Source organism: Colletes gigas, unplaced genomic scaffold, assembly GCF_013123115.1.
Source record: "Colletes gigas isolate AHSC1104 unplaced genomic scaffold, ASM1312311v1 Colletes_gigas_Sc00003, whole genome shotgun sequence".
In the NCBI taxonomy this organism is placed as follows: domain Eukaryota; kingdom Metazoa; phylum Arthropoda; class Insecta; order Hymenoptera; family Colletidae; genus Colletes; species Colletes gigas.
The window spans coordinates 10,332,740-10,347,859 of record NW_025106632.1 but is presented as its reverse complement, the minus strand read 5'-3'; the positions used below and the strand labels follow the sequence as shown (position 1 = coordinate 10,347,859).

General features: G+C 39.9%; 3 protein-coding genes across 4 annotated transcripts; 2 read left to right on the top strand and 1 right to left on the bottom strand.

Annotated features, from left to right (window-relative positions):
- Window positions 1-7,693: 7,693 nt before the first annotated feature.
- LOC122404793 (protein I'm not dead yet-like) lies at window positions 7,694-10,095 on the top strand. The gene is made up of 8 exons (XM_043409019.1): window positions 7,694-7,843; window positions 7,915-8,295; window positions 8,384-8,445; window positions 8,522-8,834; window positions 8,953-9,095; window positions 9,227-9,321; window positions 9,396-9,679; window positions 9,758-10,095. Exons 1-8 carry the CDS (start codon window positions 7,694-7,696, stop codon window positions 10,043-10,045), a joined length of 1,716 nt encoding a protein of 571 aa, XP_043264954.1. The 3' UTR covers window positions 10,046-10,095.
- A 219-nt stretch (window positions 10,096-10,314) lies between these two features.
- LOC122404834 (PAXIP1-associated glutamate-rich protein 1) lies at window positions 10,315-11,368 on the bottom strand. 2 transcript variants are annotated; one of them, XM_043409093.1, is made up of 3 exons: window positions 11,085-11,368; window positions 10,844-11,004; window positions 10,315-10,764 (listed from the first exon to the last, which is right to left on the bottom strand). In XM_043409093.1, the coding sequence occupies exons 1-3, from the start codon at window positions 11,151-11,153 to the stop codon at window positions 10,539-10,541; spliced, it is 456 nt and encodes a 151-aa protein (XP_043265028.1). In that variant the 5' UTR covers window positions 11,154-11,368; the 3' UTR covers window positions 10,315-10,538. The 2 variants fall into 2 exon arrangements, with proteins under 2 accessions (XP_043265028.1, XP_043265029.1); XM_043409094.1 differs by having other exon boundaries at window positions 11,104-11,368.
- Window positions 11,369-12,406: 1,038 nt separating this feature from the next.
- Window positions 12,407-15,098, top strand: LOC122404835 (gustatory receptor for sugar taste 43a-like). Its single transcript, XM_043409095.1, has 8 exons — window positions 12,407-12,503; window positions 12,941-13,142; window positions 13,235-13,451; window positions 13,532-13,865; window positions 14,179-14,268; window positions 14,338-14,612; window positions 14,680-14,838; window positions 14,940-15,098. Exons 1-8 carry the CDS (start codon window positions 12,452-12,454, stop codon window positions 15,096-15,098), a joined length of 1,488 nt encoding a protein of 495 aa, XP_043265030.1. The 5' UTR covers window positions 12,407-12,451.
- Window positions 15,099-15,120: the final 22 nt, after the last annotated feature.

Sequence of the window (15,120 nt, the reverse complement as noted above, 5' to 3'; positions counted from 1 at the left end):
TAACTCTCAGACACTTTATTAAGATCTTTACCAATACTACCTAGCGGGCTGTCGCCATCTAACTGTTACGTAAAATGACCAAAAAATTACTAAGTAATGTACTACCTATTAATCTATAGGGTGATCTAGCGACCACGACTTAAGGGGAAATAGTCTTTTTTAACGAGTTCTCTATCTTTCTCCTATTATTTCACATCGAAAGGAGACACGGAAGACGCAGCGGGAAATTCAAATTCGAACTTGTTATCGTTATTATCGTAAATCTGTGCTGATATTTTTATCCATCTTTCGAGCTTCTTACTTCGAAATTAAAAATGATCACTGACCGGTAAATCTTCTTGACTCTAGATTTTGAAAATTAATTAAAATTTACGCTCGTTTCAGACACTCGTGACAATAAATTACATTTATGTTGCTTCAATCGAGAAGGGACGCTGTGAGATTTTATCGCCGTTTCGAAGTTATTTTGATTCTTTTGCTCGTGATATTATTCGAGGTATAGTGACCCACGTGCCTTGCTATCGACGTTCTCAAAAACGCTTTACGGAAATGAACACAACGAGGATGTTTTAATCTGTACTTAGTTGATGAGTGAGGTTTTGTGTCTGCATTTGCACGATTACGTTCGTATGAATCGGACGGGAGTGTTGTTGACGTTGCAATTGTAAGGTTGATTACGTAAATTCATGGAGTTCCGTTTGCAGACAATCTGCGCGGAACAGAGGCGTTATTAAAACAAAGCTTCGAAAGGATTTATCGTGACAGTAGTAAATTCGAAACGACAAATACACGTCGAGTTACTTCGCGACATTCACTTGCAATCTGTGACGTAACGCAACATTGTAGCTCGCCTGAAATTCACCAGTTTTCGCAATAATATGATAATTAACAATTCACGATAAATTTAACGAACCCTCGAGCGAGGAAATAAAATTGGAAATATTTTCTATAGATACGTGTTATCGATGGAACATTGTACCAAAAAATAGCTTTTCTTCTTCCACGAAAACTAGTGAGAAGGAAATTTACAGACCTTCCATTTATGTATTTAATAATGCAACTCGGTCATCCGCTGATCGATTCCTCGATGGACCTTTGGTATTTTAAAAACAAGGAAACGTTTTAAATAATCCCGAACCACCTGAAAGAACGTCGTACGAATCGTAAAAATACCTCTTAGAAGACTAAAGATAAATTGTGCCTGAAACAAAAGGTGGCAATTACCAATCGATTTTTCTACGAGAGACATTTCCGCGATGTTCCATAATGGCTATACTAGAAGCATTTACGTACTTCCCGACATACTTTAAAAATGTTCCCCGAAAGAATTATTTCGTTGAAATTAGTTCGCTCTGACGAGTGACAATATGTCGCGACGTTTATTAGCAACGACGAGCATAATTTACGATTACTTGGAGCACGCTGGGGTCTTCCGTGTGCCCTTTCGAAGTACCGACCCGTCTGCAGAGGTCTAGATTACGAAAAAGTAACCCACAGGGTGGTGTGTTAGTACTTTTACATTATTGGACAATGACCGGCGCGAAGCACACACGATGCTCAATTATGAAAATTGTACTTCTGGGTCGTTCATTTCCAAAATACTCGGGTGTGTCCTGAAAATCCACAGAAACCGAACAAACACTGTACTTCTGCTAATTTTCTATTCAACTGTTCGCGCGATCGTTACGAAGAAACAGTAATCGCAAACGAAACTTGGGAGAAATATAACAAAACAGGAATATCCCCCGAGCGAAACGCAATATTATTTGCAACGTTAACGTTACGTGAACAATTATGTTAAGCAAAGGAACGTTCATTTTACATCGATTAAACTTAATCAACCTCGTTCGAAGAGTCTGGAATTTAGTAAGAGACTTTCTCGCGTGTTCAATTTTCCATTGTACTTGTGTTCTTTGTACGTAGAATGGCGACTGAGCAAACTAGAGGGGCTTCGCTATTGGAAAATGGACGATTCATTTTTAGAATGTACATCGAGATGAATGGAACGAGATCGATTAAACGAAGGTGTACTTCTGTATTCCGTGAGCGTGAAGCATGCAATGATGCAGAATTATTTCGAGCAATGTTGCATCGATGATTCGGGGAACGACGATATCCTGTTAAATTTCATCCGTCGAACGAAACTAATTTCGATGCTGATGATAATTTACTCGGAACATTTGAACAAACAGTCTAAATTTCATCCTTTTGGCGAGAACTTTATTACGTTAAAGTTGGATCGTAAAAGTTTTATTTTACCTGGTAGATTAACCCCTTAACGCTCATATTTTTCGGGTTCACCAACAATGATCAGTTTTGTTTATTGGATTTGTTTCTAAAAATATGGTTTTTTTTTAATTACAATGTTGTATGTAACGTATAATTTGAAGGAAAACAAATATTATCATCCCTTAAACCGTTGGATTAAACAAATATTGTTTTTCAAAGCAGTCAAACTCGAGCATGAACGTTAAGGGATTAACGAGATCGTAATCTTTCTATTGAGAAGTATCAAGCGAAATAAATTGACGTGGAATTGGTTCGTTCCTCCAGTCACCGATTTGATAATCGCGAACGATAGCGTTCGTCCGATACGAGAATATTCGACGTTGGTCAAGCAAGACTAAAAAACGAGGGAAGAATTTGTAACTTCGTCCCTGATCACGTGCCAATGGACACCCGAGACGTTCGCGATATGATCGTGAACAACGCGGGGAAACGAACGCCAGCACGACACCGTCGAACGCGAGAAACGATCGAACGCTATCGTCCAGCGTTGTGTAAAATCTAAAAGAAACAATTCCCACGCAACGAATCTTGAAAGTAGTCAATATCTAATCAATTCCGAAGATACCGTAGCGGTAGACGATTTAAAGGAAGATGAAAACAGGCGAAAACGTAAACAGTAAACGTAAAACGAGTAATGCCAATAAAAACGTTGAAAACGAACAAAAAAAAGAAAAAAAAAAAAGTAAACAAAAACTTGTAAAACGAATGATGTTCAAGAATGATAAAAATCTTCCATTTGGATTCGATATCATTGCGGAGCATCGATTGTAACAAACGAGTTGTTATTCAGAAACATACGAGGCGCGGTTAACAATGCGAGTTGTATATATACGTATTATTATATATTAATATAGCGATGAGAAAAGAAACCATAAAATGTAGCACATATTTTTAAAGAGAAACGACCGTGTTTGGGACGAACAACGTATGGCGGATACGCGCGCGGTGCGGATCACGGCACTAATAAGTAAAAAAAATCGATGAACTTCAATCCTGTTAATCATAGGCGAACTAATATCAAGCGAGCACCAGTCGATAATCTAATCGTAGCGTGTATCTCCGAGAAAACGCTGCTGAGAATCGATCTTCGAAGGGATAGGGGTATAACGATTACAATGTTTATGAACCAATGCATTTTCATGCCGAGAACAAATAAAATTTGCAAGTCGAATATGAACGTTTTCTTTCCTTCGATTCATCCTGTGCATCCCCAAATCGTAATCGTAAACGACCGAAAAATTACAAGGGTCCCATTGGTCAGAGCTATGTAATAGAGGTTCCACTGTACTAAAATTTCTGATTCTAAGACTGCAGCAAAATGAATCTACACCGAAGGAAATCTAACAGGTAAGAACTGATTAGCATAGGCAAATTTTTTCAATCTCGTATACCTATTTTTAGGGATCTACGAATCATCGTTTCAAAGGGACTATCTTCAGAGCACACCCCCAGATATTAGAAAGCAACTTTTAACAATTTCATGACAAATTTTTTTGTCCCCATCTATAGCAAATTTTGTAAAAATACGAGATAATTAGTTTAAGAGAAAATCTACGAATTGTATCGCATTACCAGAAACTATTATATATAATAAAACGATTAATTATACAAGGAATAATTCGAGTTAATCGACTGCGGTTAGATTTAAATGTTTCTACATTTAATTGTTCTATATCTATAACTTATTTGTAACATATTCTTGTAATTTATTTGTAATAAATACTGTTTTAATTTATTCACCATGTATAAAAATGCTCTTATTATACATAGTGGTAACACTATTTATATTTTTAAATATGTTGTACGTACAAAGTTGATGTATATAGAAAGACTAAACTAATGTACAGAACGTCTAAAGAATGTAAGATATAAGATTCTAAATCAAGCAGTCACTTTAAAGGTCCCGCTCGAAATTTAGCTCCTTAATATATTTCCTCATCGATAATGCACCAGTCACAATGGTTTTACCCGCGGAAAATACCGACCTAAGGTATAGAAGTACACCTTACCTTACGGGCTTCTGTGATCTAATCCTAAATCGATCTGTAGTTGACGAGTGTATCTGAATTTTTGTGAGAAATTAATACACAACGAAATACTTTCGCGATTGTTACGACAAATGGAATGGTTTCTGAAAAACGCAGCCATTAGATCATATTATTTGTTATGTAATTAATAATTGTATTAATTACATACTAAATAATAATCCCCAGGTCTCACCACGTGGAGGTTGCTGCGAGTGGAGACCCAAAGGGAGATAGATGGAATCGAAGTTCCAACTATCTCCCTTTTAGCTAAGCTTAGCTGGATTACTAAACTAGAGAGATAGAAGATCTTCTAGTTTAGTTGTACCAAGTAATTATTTCGTTTGAAAAGGGGTGAAGCTATATTGCGGGATACGCGACGCGACGCGATGCTAAACCGTGCGGCAGATCTTCGGATCGAATCGACACTGCCCTTGGTAGATTGATTTCTATTTCTAGAAATCGATCCATCATGGGTAGACGACTAGATCTTTCGGACAAACTGGACGGCCGATCACATGTTTCGATCGATGAAACAGCGGTGATCGAAGCTAGGAACCAGAGAACGAGTCGAGAGAAGCTACTTGTTAAATAATTACTTGGCAATATTGGGAGACGCATACAATAGGGACTTAAAATTAACGTCGAAGCTCGAGTCTGGTCAAGTTAAAACTAAAATTCGGACGATAGAAGGAAACAAAGTTCCTTGGATGTTCTGGTTTAGTTGTACCAAGCAATTATTTGGTTAAAAAGAGGGACGAAGTTAATTTGAGGGGGACGCGAAGCGACGCGACGCGACGCTGAACCGTGCAGCGGATCCGAGGATCGAACCTACTGCCCTTGCTAACTAGATCTCTATGGGATAACGGACGGCTGCGACTCCGAATCGAAGGTCTCCATTGCTCCAACGCAACCCGCCGGGAGCCCGAAGGACCCGACTCAAGTTGTCTGACATAGAGAGAGTACCTGAAACAGTGTCGACTTTCGCTGGAAGGTATGCGTTTCCGCAGGATACGGAAACTCCACACCTTCCAGCAAAGTACCATTTTCCCTGGATCGAGCTACCAATGGGAAGGCGATTAGATCTTTCGGATCAGCTACACGGCCGATCACATGTTTCAATCGATGAAACAGCGGTGACCGAAGCTAGGAACGAGGGAACGAGCGAGAGACAAGCTACTTATTGAATAATTGCTTGGTAGGACGCGGAGATACGTACAATAAAGAAGGCTTCGACGTTAATTTTAATACTCGCGACGAAGCTTAAGACTAATCAACTTGCAATTAAAGGTCCCTCGGCGGTTGTGGCGTTCTCCCTCGATGTCCTTGCGATTAACCCAAATTTAAACTGAAATCAAAACTCATATGTATATTAGTGAGATATGGTAGGAAATTTAATAAACACTTTAAAATGATCTATCACCTAGCTAAAGGGAATTGAACAGAGTATATTAGCAAAATGTTACAAGAATTTAAGCCGAGAAGTAAAAATAAAAATCTTATATTAATCAGCGTCGAACAACGAACACGAACGAAAAAACGAGTCAGAGACATCGAAACAAATACGGTATATACATTGACGCAATGTTATTCATATCAAAACGAACACTCCTAATAATGAAGGAAACTTGGATCGAGACACCAAATTGAATCAACACCAAACAATCAAACGAAATGGAAGAATCGAACAAAGTACCTCCGTAGAATATTACGAGAATTCGAGCAAGAACGTAAAAATATGAATTCATGAATTTGTATAGAAACAAATATAGTGTATGATTGAAAACAATATTATATTATTATATCCTGCAATATTATACATATCGAAGCAGTCACATAAATTCGCAAAACAATGTAAAAGTAGAAACAGAGATAAGGAACATTCATAATAACCAAATAAAATCAGATAGATAAATAAAGTTGAATTCACATCAAACAAACAAATAAAAATAATAAAATATAAATAAGTGGAGTGGACTTACTACTTGTTGTCAGTACATAGGGTAGTTACCATAAGGGCCAGCTGTAAAGTAAGAAAATATTCATATTATAGCAACATCGGTTAGATAAACAAGGCAAAATCAGTTCATTGAAGCAAAATTGGCATCAAATGATAGAATAGAAGAGGGGAGAGAATTTTTAAACAGTTCTTACCGTTGGTCATCACCGTCCGGCACTGGTCAGTAGTGGTCAGTAGTGGCAGGAACGCGAATCAGCACTGGTCAGTAGTGGTCAGTATTGGTCAGTATTGGTCAGTATTGGTCAGCCATGGTCAGCTGTGGTCACCGCTGGCCAGTAGAGGTCAGCAGCGGCCAGCAGAGGTCAGCAGCGGTCCCCGGTTCTCCTCTTGCGATTTGTACACTCCCGAATTCGCGACGCGACTGAAGAAATCTTCGCAGTGACCCTGCTTATATGGCTAAGGTGATGAAAGGGTGGGGAGACCAGTCAGAGCCAAAGTTGAAGATAACAGGTAAGACTGTCTCGTCTACAAAGAAACTATTTCGATTGGTCCCACCTATTGACCATTTCTGGATCTTCACTGGACCGCTGACCTTGATGTCCACCTCACTGTTGACCACCAGTGACCATAAGCTAGTCATTGTTGATCATCGACCCATTAAAACCATTACGAAGATTAAAGCCTTCTTACGAGGATTCCCTTACAATTTGATGCATGATCTTTTTAACATTTTGTTCCACTTTGGAAGAGTGTATCTCGTTAATTTTTGTCTTTTTGTACGTCAGTTCGAACAATTGCCATACTGAGCGAAAAATTCGGAGGTGATTTCAGCGTCCTCTTCTCATGGATGGCGGTCAGTTGAAAAATTATTCACTGAATTAGTATTGATAGGCAAGCAGCTGTAGTTTTGCGTAAATCCATATGTGTTGACTATGAAAGGGATTAAAATTCATTTCTGAATCTGTTGGTAACGTTGCGAGCGACACGAAAATGGTAATGGGGTCCCGGGACCCCAGAAACTCGGGCCGTAAAATTACATTAGGTGAAAGGTCTATTCATATACCTCGTCTGTGCCAAACCCACAGACGAGGTATATGATATTGTATAATAAATATTGGCGCAAGGTAACGCGCGATTTACTATCCTGTGGTAAACTGGAATAATGCGATAATTCGATCAAAGACAAGAAAAATATTTAATTTGACGAAACAACAGAACTATCAAATGCACGCTCGACCACATTCAGAGTATCTATAAAAGAGGCGTATGTAGAGGAATACGTGCTTAGATACGAACAAACAATCGGTTACAATAGCAATTTAATGTCACTTACCGACATCGTGTAAACGAAGACGAACAAAATTTTTATTTCGACGAACTGTTGAACAGAACAAATCATAAATATAAAAACGAATAAAACATGGCCGAGAGAGAAGATGAAGGAGGAAGAAACGAGCGTAAAGACAATTTGTTGCTCGTATTGAGGTTTTTTAAAATCTACTGGAAAATAGTGTTCGCCATAGTGTGGGCAATTTTTTTGCTAGCGTTCGTTTTGGCTTACAATTTCCCGGTACGTAGTTAATTAACAGAAAAATGTCCAAATATGGTGAATTATAAGACATTGACTCGCGATATTTTTAGGAAGTTAGATGCGCTTCCGTAGTACTGTTAATGGGTGGATATTGGATCACCGAATGTTTCCCCATGGCAGTCACCTCCCTTATCCCGCTGGTGTTATTTCCGATATTAGGAGTGCTGAGCACGGCGGACACGTGCAGCTGTTACATGAACGACACCATAATGGTATTCATAGGGGGCCTGATTCTCGCGGTAGCCATAGAACATAGCAGCCTCCATCTACGAATCGCTCTCGGTGTAATGAAGATGGTCGGCTGTACTCATGCAAAATTACTCGCCGGTTTTTGCGTTGTGACGACTTTCATATCTATGTGGGTTTCGAATACAGCAGCCACCGCCATGATGGTACCGATTATATTTGCTGTTCTCCACGAATTAGAGCAGGTTAAACATTGCAATCATCACGACGAATTAAATTTAAACGTATACATCCAAGCAATTTTTCTAATTAAGTCGTTCTCCACGTCAATAGGCAGGACTTTGTAAAATCTTTAACAAAATGCCAGTGGACCCGGAACACCCGCAAGCAGAACCGTGAGTATAAAAGAAGAAAACTAATAGAAAGGCATCGATGAACAAGAAAATACGCAGTTCTTGCTGTAAATCGCAGAGAAATGATACCGACGAAGGTGACCAAGGCTTACTTAATGGCTGCCGCGTATTGCTCGACCTTTGGCGGAACAGGGACCATCGTGGGAACGGGTACCAACCTTACGTTTAAGGGAATATACGAAAGCACTTTCCCCACCGCCGAGGGCATTAATTTTACACAGTGGATGGCCGCTAATATCCCCCAAATGGTCATTAATTCGTTTATAACGTGGCTATATCTTCGTATAACTTTCATGGGATATCTCAGACCGCAAAGCAAAGACGCGCAAGAAGCAACTATCGGTGAGGAAGGAGAGGCAATTACTAACCGGGTAACAAACAGTATAAATACAGTATTAACGGAAGCCATTCTTTGATCTCGATCCTTTTCCCCGACCTAACAGACGTCGATTAATTTTCGTAGCAATTTACTCCCGTTCTTTATGCCAGGTGATACACGAGAGATACAAGGAATTAGGTATTATTTCGTTTCACGAAGCAGCGGTCGCCATCCTTTTCGTGATCTGTATATTTCTTTGGATATTCCGGAAGCCCGGCTTCGTGCGTGGATGGTCCGAGGCGATAACGGATATGTGAAATATCTTTTTATCTGTGATTTCAAACTTTCATTTTTTAAGTTTTTTTCTCTAACTTTTCGCCCTGAAATTGTCTTCTCGCCGATCGCACGGTATCGTTGAACTGGTGAACGCGAATTTGCTTACAGAGACATCCGGGATTCCACGCCGGTTATATTGGTCTCCATCCTGATGTTCTTTATCCCGAAAGATCCAAGTTTTATCTACAGCTTCAGCAAAGATCGTAAGAAACAAGTTGTATCGGTTTTCTTTTATCCGACTCAAATGACCGTTCTTGACATCTATTCGTGTTCACAGCTGCTAAAAGACCCGAGAAAGCTTCGGAGGGATTGATTACGTGGGAGGTGATCCAATCGAAGATGCCTTGGAGTTTGATGTTCCTGTTGGGCGGTGGATTCGCGATATCCAAAGGCAGCATCGCTTCCTGTTTGGCCAAAAGAATCGGAGATGCCTTGGTACCGTTACGGTCCTTGCCCTCTGAACTGATCCTTATTCTCATTTGCATATTTAATGGCACCATCACGGAATTTACTTCGAACGTCGGCATCGCGAACATTACTTTGCCTGTTATCGCTCAAATGGTGAGCCATAATATTCGGAAACAATATCGCGTGCCCATCGTTGCTCCTTCCACGAGTATTTCACTTTGTTTTTTGCAGTGTGTAGCGATGAAGATACATCCGATATACTTGATGATACCGGCAACTATAATGTGCTCGTATTCCTTTCGGTTACCGGTTGGAACACCACCAAACGCGATCATAACGATCGTCGGCCGTATTCCAACTAAATGGCTGATGGCAGCTGGTTGCGGCCCTTCCATTTACTCTATCATAGTCCAATGTATTTGTTTCATCGTTTGGGGCACTTTCATTTACGACATCAAAGGATTCCCAGCGTGGGCTGAAAATATTCAACAGAATGGCACACAAGGGAAATGCGATTGATTCGTGAAACGAACTACCAAAATATTTTTGTATGCCCATTTCTGTTTCGTACTATTCCATTTGTTGGAAACAAAGAATGTCAACACCAGGACGCTTTACCAGTAAACTACAATATTAAAACCTAGTTTCGGTATGAATAACCCATTTCTGATTAGTACCAGAAGTTGAAATTACCATTTAATAAAACGCCCGATTTAGTTATCAAAATAGTTTAGATATTCCATAAAAACCACATTGTTTCATTTTACAAGTGTATGGGTGGTCCGGGTACTCTGTATAGCATCCAGTATTTGTTTACAGTCTATGCTCTACAGTTCTGTTTAAAATGATTTTTTCCATTTTGTACTGTTTTAAAACTATCGCTCGATCTAGTTGCATGCGATACCCTGTGTAATAATTATTGCAAACTTTTGGAGGAATCGTATAAATTTGTTCGATGGTACAAAAGTAATTAAAATAATTGGATAAATAGTATAGATGTTGATAAAAATATTTAAATCTGTTGTGTCTTGGACCCAGGCGACTCGGTTTTTTTCGGGCTTGAATTAATTTCCTGTTGCTCTAATCTGCGATGCCGCATCATAGTAGATAGTACGCCATTAAAACTGGCAGTTTTCTTTTTGGCACTTCCCTTCGGAGTACTTTCACCTATTCTGCGAACAGGTAATCTCGGTGACGACATTTCGTCCATAAAGTCGAAGTCCGACTTTTCTTGCGTCCTAGAAAAACGAAAATTGTAAACAGATAATAACAGAACACGATAAAGAATTGCAATGCAACGCGATGTTCTATGTTTACTTGTACTCCTGCGAGCCACTGTCTTGTTGTCGATTGTTTGAAAGAACGGGAGAAGGACCTCTTCTACCGGGACATTTCCACTCTAGCTCCAAAACCCTGTTGTTAGCTTCGAGAGCCTCGATCAACGTTAATATATCGTCGGGTTTCAAGCTCCATTCGTTCTATATACGAACGGAAGGCAAAGACAGAAAAAGAGAGAAGAACGAGTAAAGCGCGCAGAAAGGCACGGTATGTCGCTTACTTTTCCATCCGTTTCGTACTTCTCTTCGTCGGAACATTCCAACGACCATTCTTCTTCGTTACGTTCCATCCTTTTCCTCCGTGATTGCTAAAACGTTTAGGTTAACGTTCTACGACTCGACACAACAAACACACACTGACACTAATATTTAACGAACATAACCTCAAAGGTGTTGCACAGTTGCGTATAATCTCCGCTAGTTGTCACTCCAAATCAGTAATTCGTTCGCGCCAAAAAGTAAAGAAGAACATAAACCCTTTCCCTCCTTCGTCTTTCATAGTTGATACACTCGTTTCGTCAACTCTAGCATGCATGTAACATCTAACAAACTTTCAATACGATTTAGATACCTTTCCTTTTCATTGAAAGCTCATCCTCCCTGTTCTATAAGCACTTCGATCTTCCAAAAATCGCGAAACAAAGGAACAAAGACTAAGGAATGATGAGACGATATTTCATACGCAGAATCAATAAGGAATGGGTGGATAAGACGATCGATCGTAGAGTCTTGAAAAAGGCAACTACAAACTTTGCGAACATGAGTGCTCTTCCCCACGGTTCCACAACGAGTAGCTTGATCGAATATCGTTGCAAACATCGCGATACCGTCGCGACCGACTATCGCGACGTTTCATCGGAAAGGACACGGCGCTGATTGAAAGCAAACCGTCTAGGAGGGAGTGGGAGGAAGGAAAACCTACAAGAGGTCGAATACACGTTGTTTACTCTAGATACAACCTTGACTTTTTTCCACGATGTGTTTCATGGTACTTCATTTTGTTAGATCCTCCGTAATTGTTCACTATCGCTCCCAAATGGTACCCTTCCCGCCAATTATCCTGGCTGGCAATCATTCGATGGTGCCAGTTGATACGAAGAATTTACTACGTGTATAACGATGAGGAACGTGTTGTTTTTCAAGAGGATAAACATCGCGCCAAGAACGCGACAATCAATGATAATTATCTATCGACGATCTGACAAGGATAAATGCATCTATGTAGTTGTGACTAAGGTTTAGTGGAGCGAGAATGCAATATCTGTAAGGGTAAAAAGAAAGAGAAACTCGTGCCCTCATAAATGTCGGTGAAGAAGTATGTGTTTTTTTCTTTTCTTTTTTTGTTTGCGAGAGGTAGGATCGTTAAAAATCGTTAGGAACTTATCTCCATTGTAAAAACCCATTTGCCGGCGTCGAGTACACGTCAAGTATTCGTTAAAGCTGTGTTTCTCGCTTTCCGTCACTCGTTATTTTCGCGTTTATCGTGCTTCGACCGTAAGATGCTCTCTTCGTCGCGAATATTCTGAGGTTCTACGAAAACGGAACCCCGTTTGGAAAAAGAGGAAGTCGCGCGCACGCTGCAACCACGATGCACATCCGATGGAACGATGAAGACAGGAGAAACACCATGAGCAGATCGAGTACTGTGTTTTTGTTTTATCCATCATTACTTAACCCTTCAGTATTCTGACTAAACATTGTTAACATAATTGGTTTGGTGGGGTTTGTCAGACCCCGAAAGTATTTAGGTAAATACAAGTGATACAAGAGAACGGAATAAAAATAAAAAGATACATTTCCTTTCTATCATTTCAATATTTTTAGAATATTGACAATTGTCAATACTATAATATTTATATTATAATGAATAAAAATGTGAACGATTAATAAATACGAACGACGTGTCTATAAGCATGTTTATTAGTATAATATTTACCAGACTACTCCAGGGTTATTCATGCCTTGTAAAACCGAATTTGTGGATGTTTTACTCTTTTAAAGTAATCGATCTGAAAGAATTCTTCGAACGCGATCGAGCGAATAATTTACGAAGAGAATGATTCTCGAATGCTTTTAGAAAATCTGCTCAAACGGACGCATGATAACGAAACGAAGACAGAAGGGAAAAAGGATAAACGTATGCCGCGCAGTGGTCTTTATCGAGCAAGCTTCCCGATATATTACTTTGGCAAACTGTGCGGCTTGATTCCGGTTAGATTCGTCGCACATACTATTGGAAGATGTCAGGCTCGCCTAAGTATCATTGATCTTGTCTACAGGTAAATGAAAATTATGTGACCGGAGTCGTCGAATTTACGTCGGTATATTTATTCGAATAACAAACCGTTTAATCGATCGATCGTTTTTGCAGTTTCTGCGTACTGATACTGCTCCTCGGTTTGGAAATTTGGGGACTGTGGCGAGATTTGAAGGATGGCTGGGAGTACAGCACCAGACTAAAATCACGAACAGCAATAATCGCGACGTGCAGCGATGTTCTCGGAGTGATGAGTCTGACCGTGGTTTGCATCGTTGGCTCACCTTTTCGGTGGAAATACCTTCAAGTCGTCATAAATAAATTAATCGAGGTGGGGCAACGACTATTCCCCTTAAGTTTTGTTGTTCCCCCCCCGTACAAAATCGAAACGATCGCAAACGTTGATTTCAGGTGGATGAAAAACTCGGTGTATCGCCGGCGAAAAAGTCTCGGAGATTCACGATCTGTTTAACGGTGTGCAACATCGCGTATCTATGGTTCAACTCTGGTCTTGATTTTTATGCGTGGGATCGCAAAACGAAAGACAACAGAACGATGAGCAAAGGTCCTATCAACTACGCGCCCCTGTACCTCATGTACACCGTGATCATTTCGACGGAGATTCAATACACTGTTTCGACGTACAACGTGGGACAACGATTCGTCAACCTGAACAACTGTCTCGAAAGTCTGTTGGATAGCGGCAGCACGGCCGATCACTTCGGAAAATTTGTTGTTGGAATGGGTAAATAAAATAAAAACCGAGTTTTTCAATTAAACTTGTTAGTTCCGTATAACCCCTTGAAGCATTACGATGATACATTAACCCATTAAATTTTTGTAAATATATTCCAAATTCGTGTTATTTTCTCATAAAAAATAATACAAGTTGACTTGACACATTTTCTTATTTGTGTAAAAAAAAAAAAAATGTTAAGTTTAGTATCGTTTAGTCGTTTCCATTCGCCACAAATTTTCTATGCGTTAAGGGGTTAACGTTCGCATATTATATCGATGAAAACGCGTCTATTTTGGTTAATAATGCGCCAACCGTGCAGCAGCAACGGCAGCCAGTGATGTTCGCAAGTTAACATCAAACGTTGCGCCGCACAGATTGGGTAGTTATCGAAACTCTCGGAATTTGAACGGTGGGTAAGTCTGTTCCAGCGGAATTTGAATACTGTTTCTATAAAATTTCATGCACCGTCTATTTACAGAAAGCAAACCGTACGTAAACGGTATATCCGAATTAATAACGATACATTCGTCGCTCTGCGATGTGGTTTCTCTTATAAACAGTACGTTCGGCATGGTGATACTGGCCGTTAGTGTAACTTGTTTGTTGCACCTAATCATCACGCCATACTTCTTGATCTTACAAGCAAACGAGAAACACGAATGGATATATCTGATAGTACAGTGTATGTGGTGTATCTTTCACGTATCTAGGATGTTGATAATCGTTCAACCCAGCTATTTCACTATCGCGGAGGTGAGGTGAACAGCAATGAGGGACAGTTAGGAATGGATCCAACATGTCACGGGATATTCTGTTTCAGGGAAAGAGAACGGCGGTTCTCGTTAGTCAGTTACTTTCCTCTAACTTCAAAGCGGATGATAGACAGCAACTGGAAATATTTTCTCTTCAACTATTGCATCGACCACTTGAATTTTCAGCGTGCGGACTCTTTTCGTTGGACAGAACGCTGATAACGTCGGTAAGGACGTATGTACAAAGTAATCGTGCGCAGAAAAAAAAAAAAATAGTCGTACAGTGTATTCGCGAAAGGGAACACGTGCATACATCGTTGTGTTTTAGATCGCGGGGGTGGTGACAACATACCTCGTCATACTGATACAGTTTCAGAATGCGGACGACACAAAGGGAGAAGTTGACATAATAAAAAACGCGACGCAAATATTGAAGACCGCCTCGTCGTCGCTGCAGAATTTTACAGGACTGAAGACAGGCTTCTGATCGGGATATTCGTTCTACATTT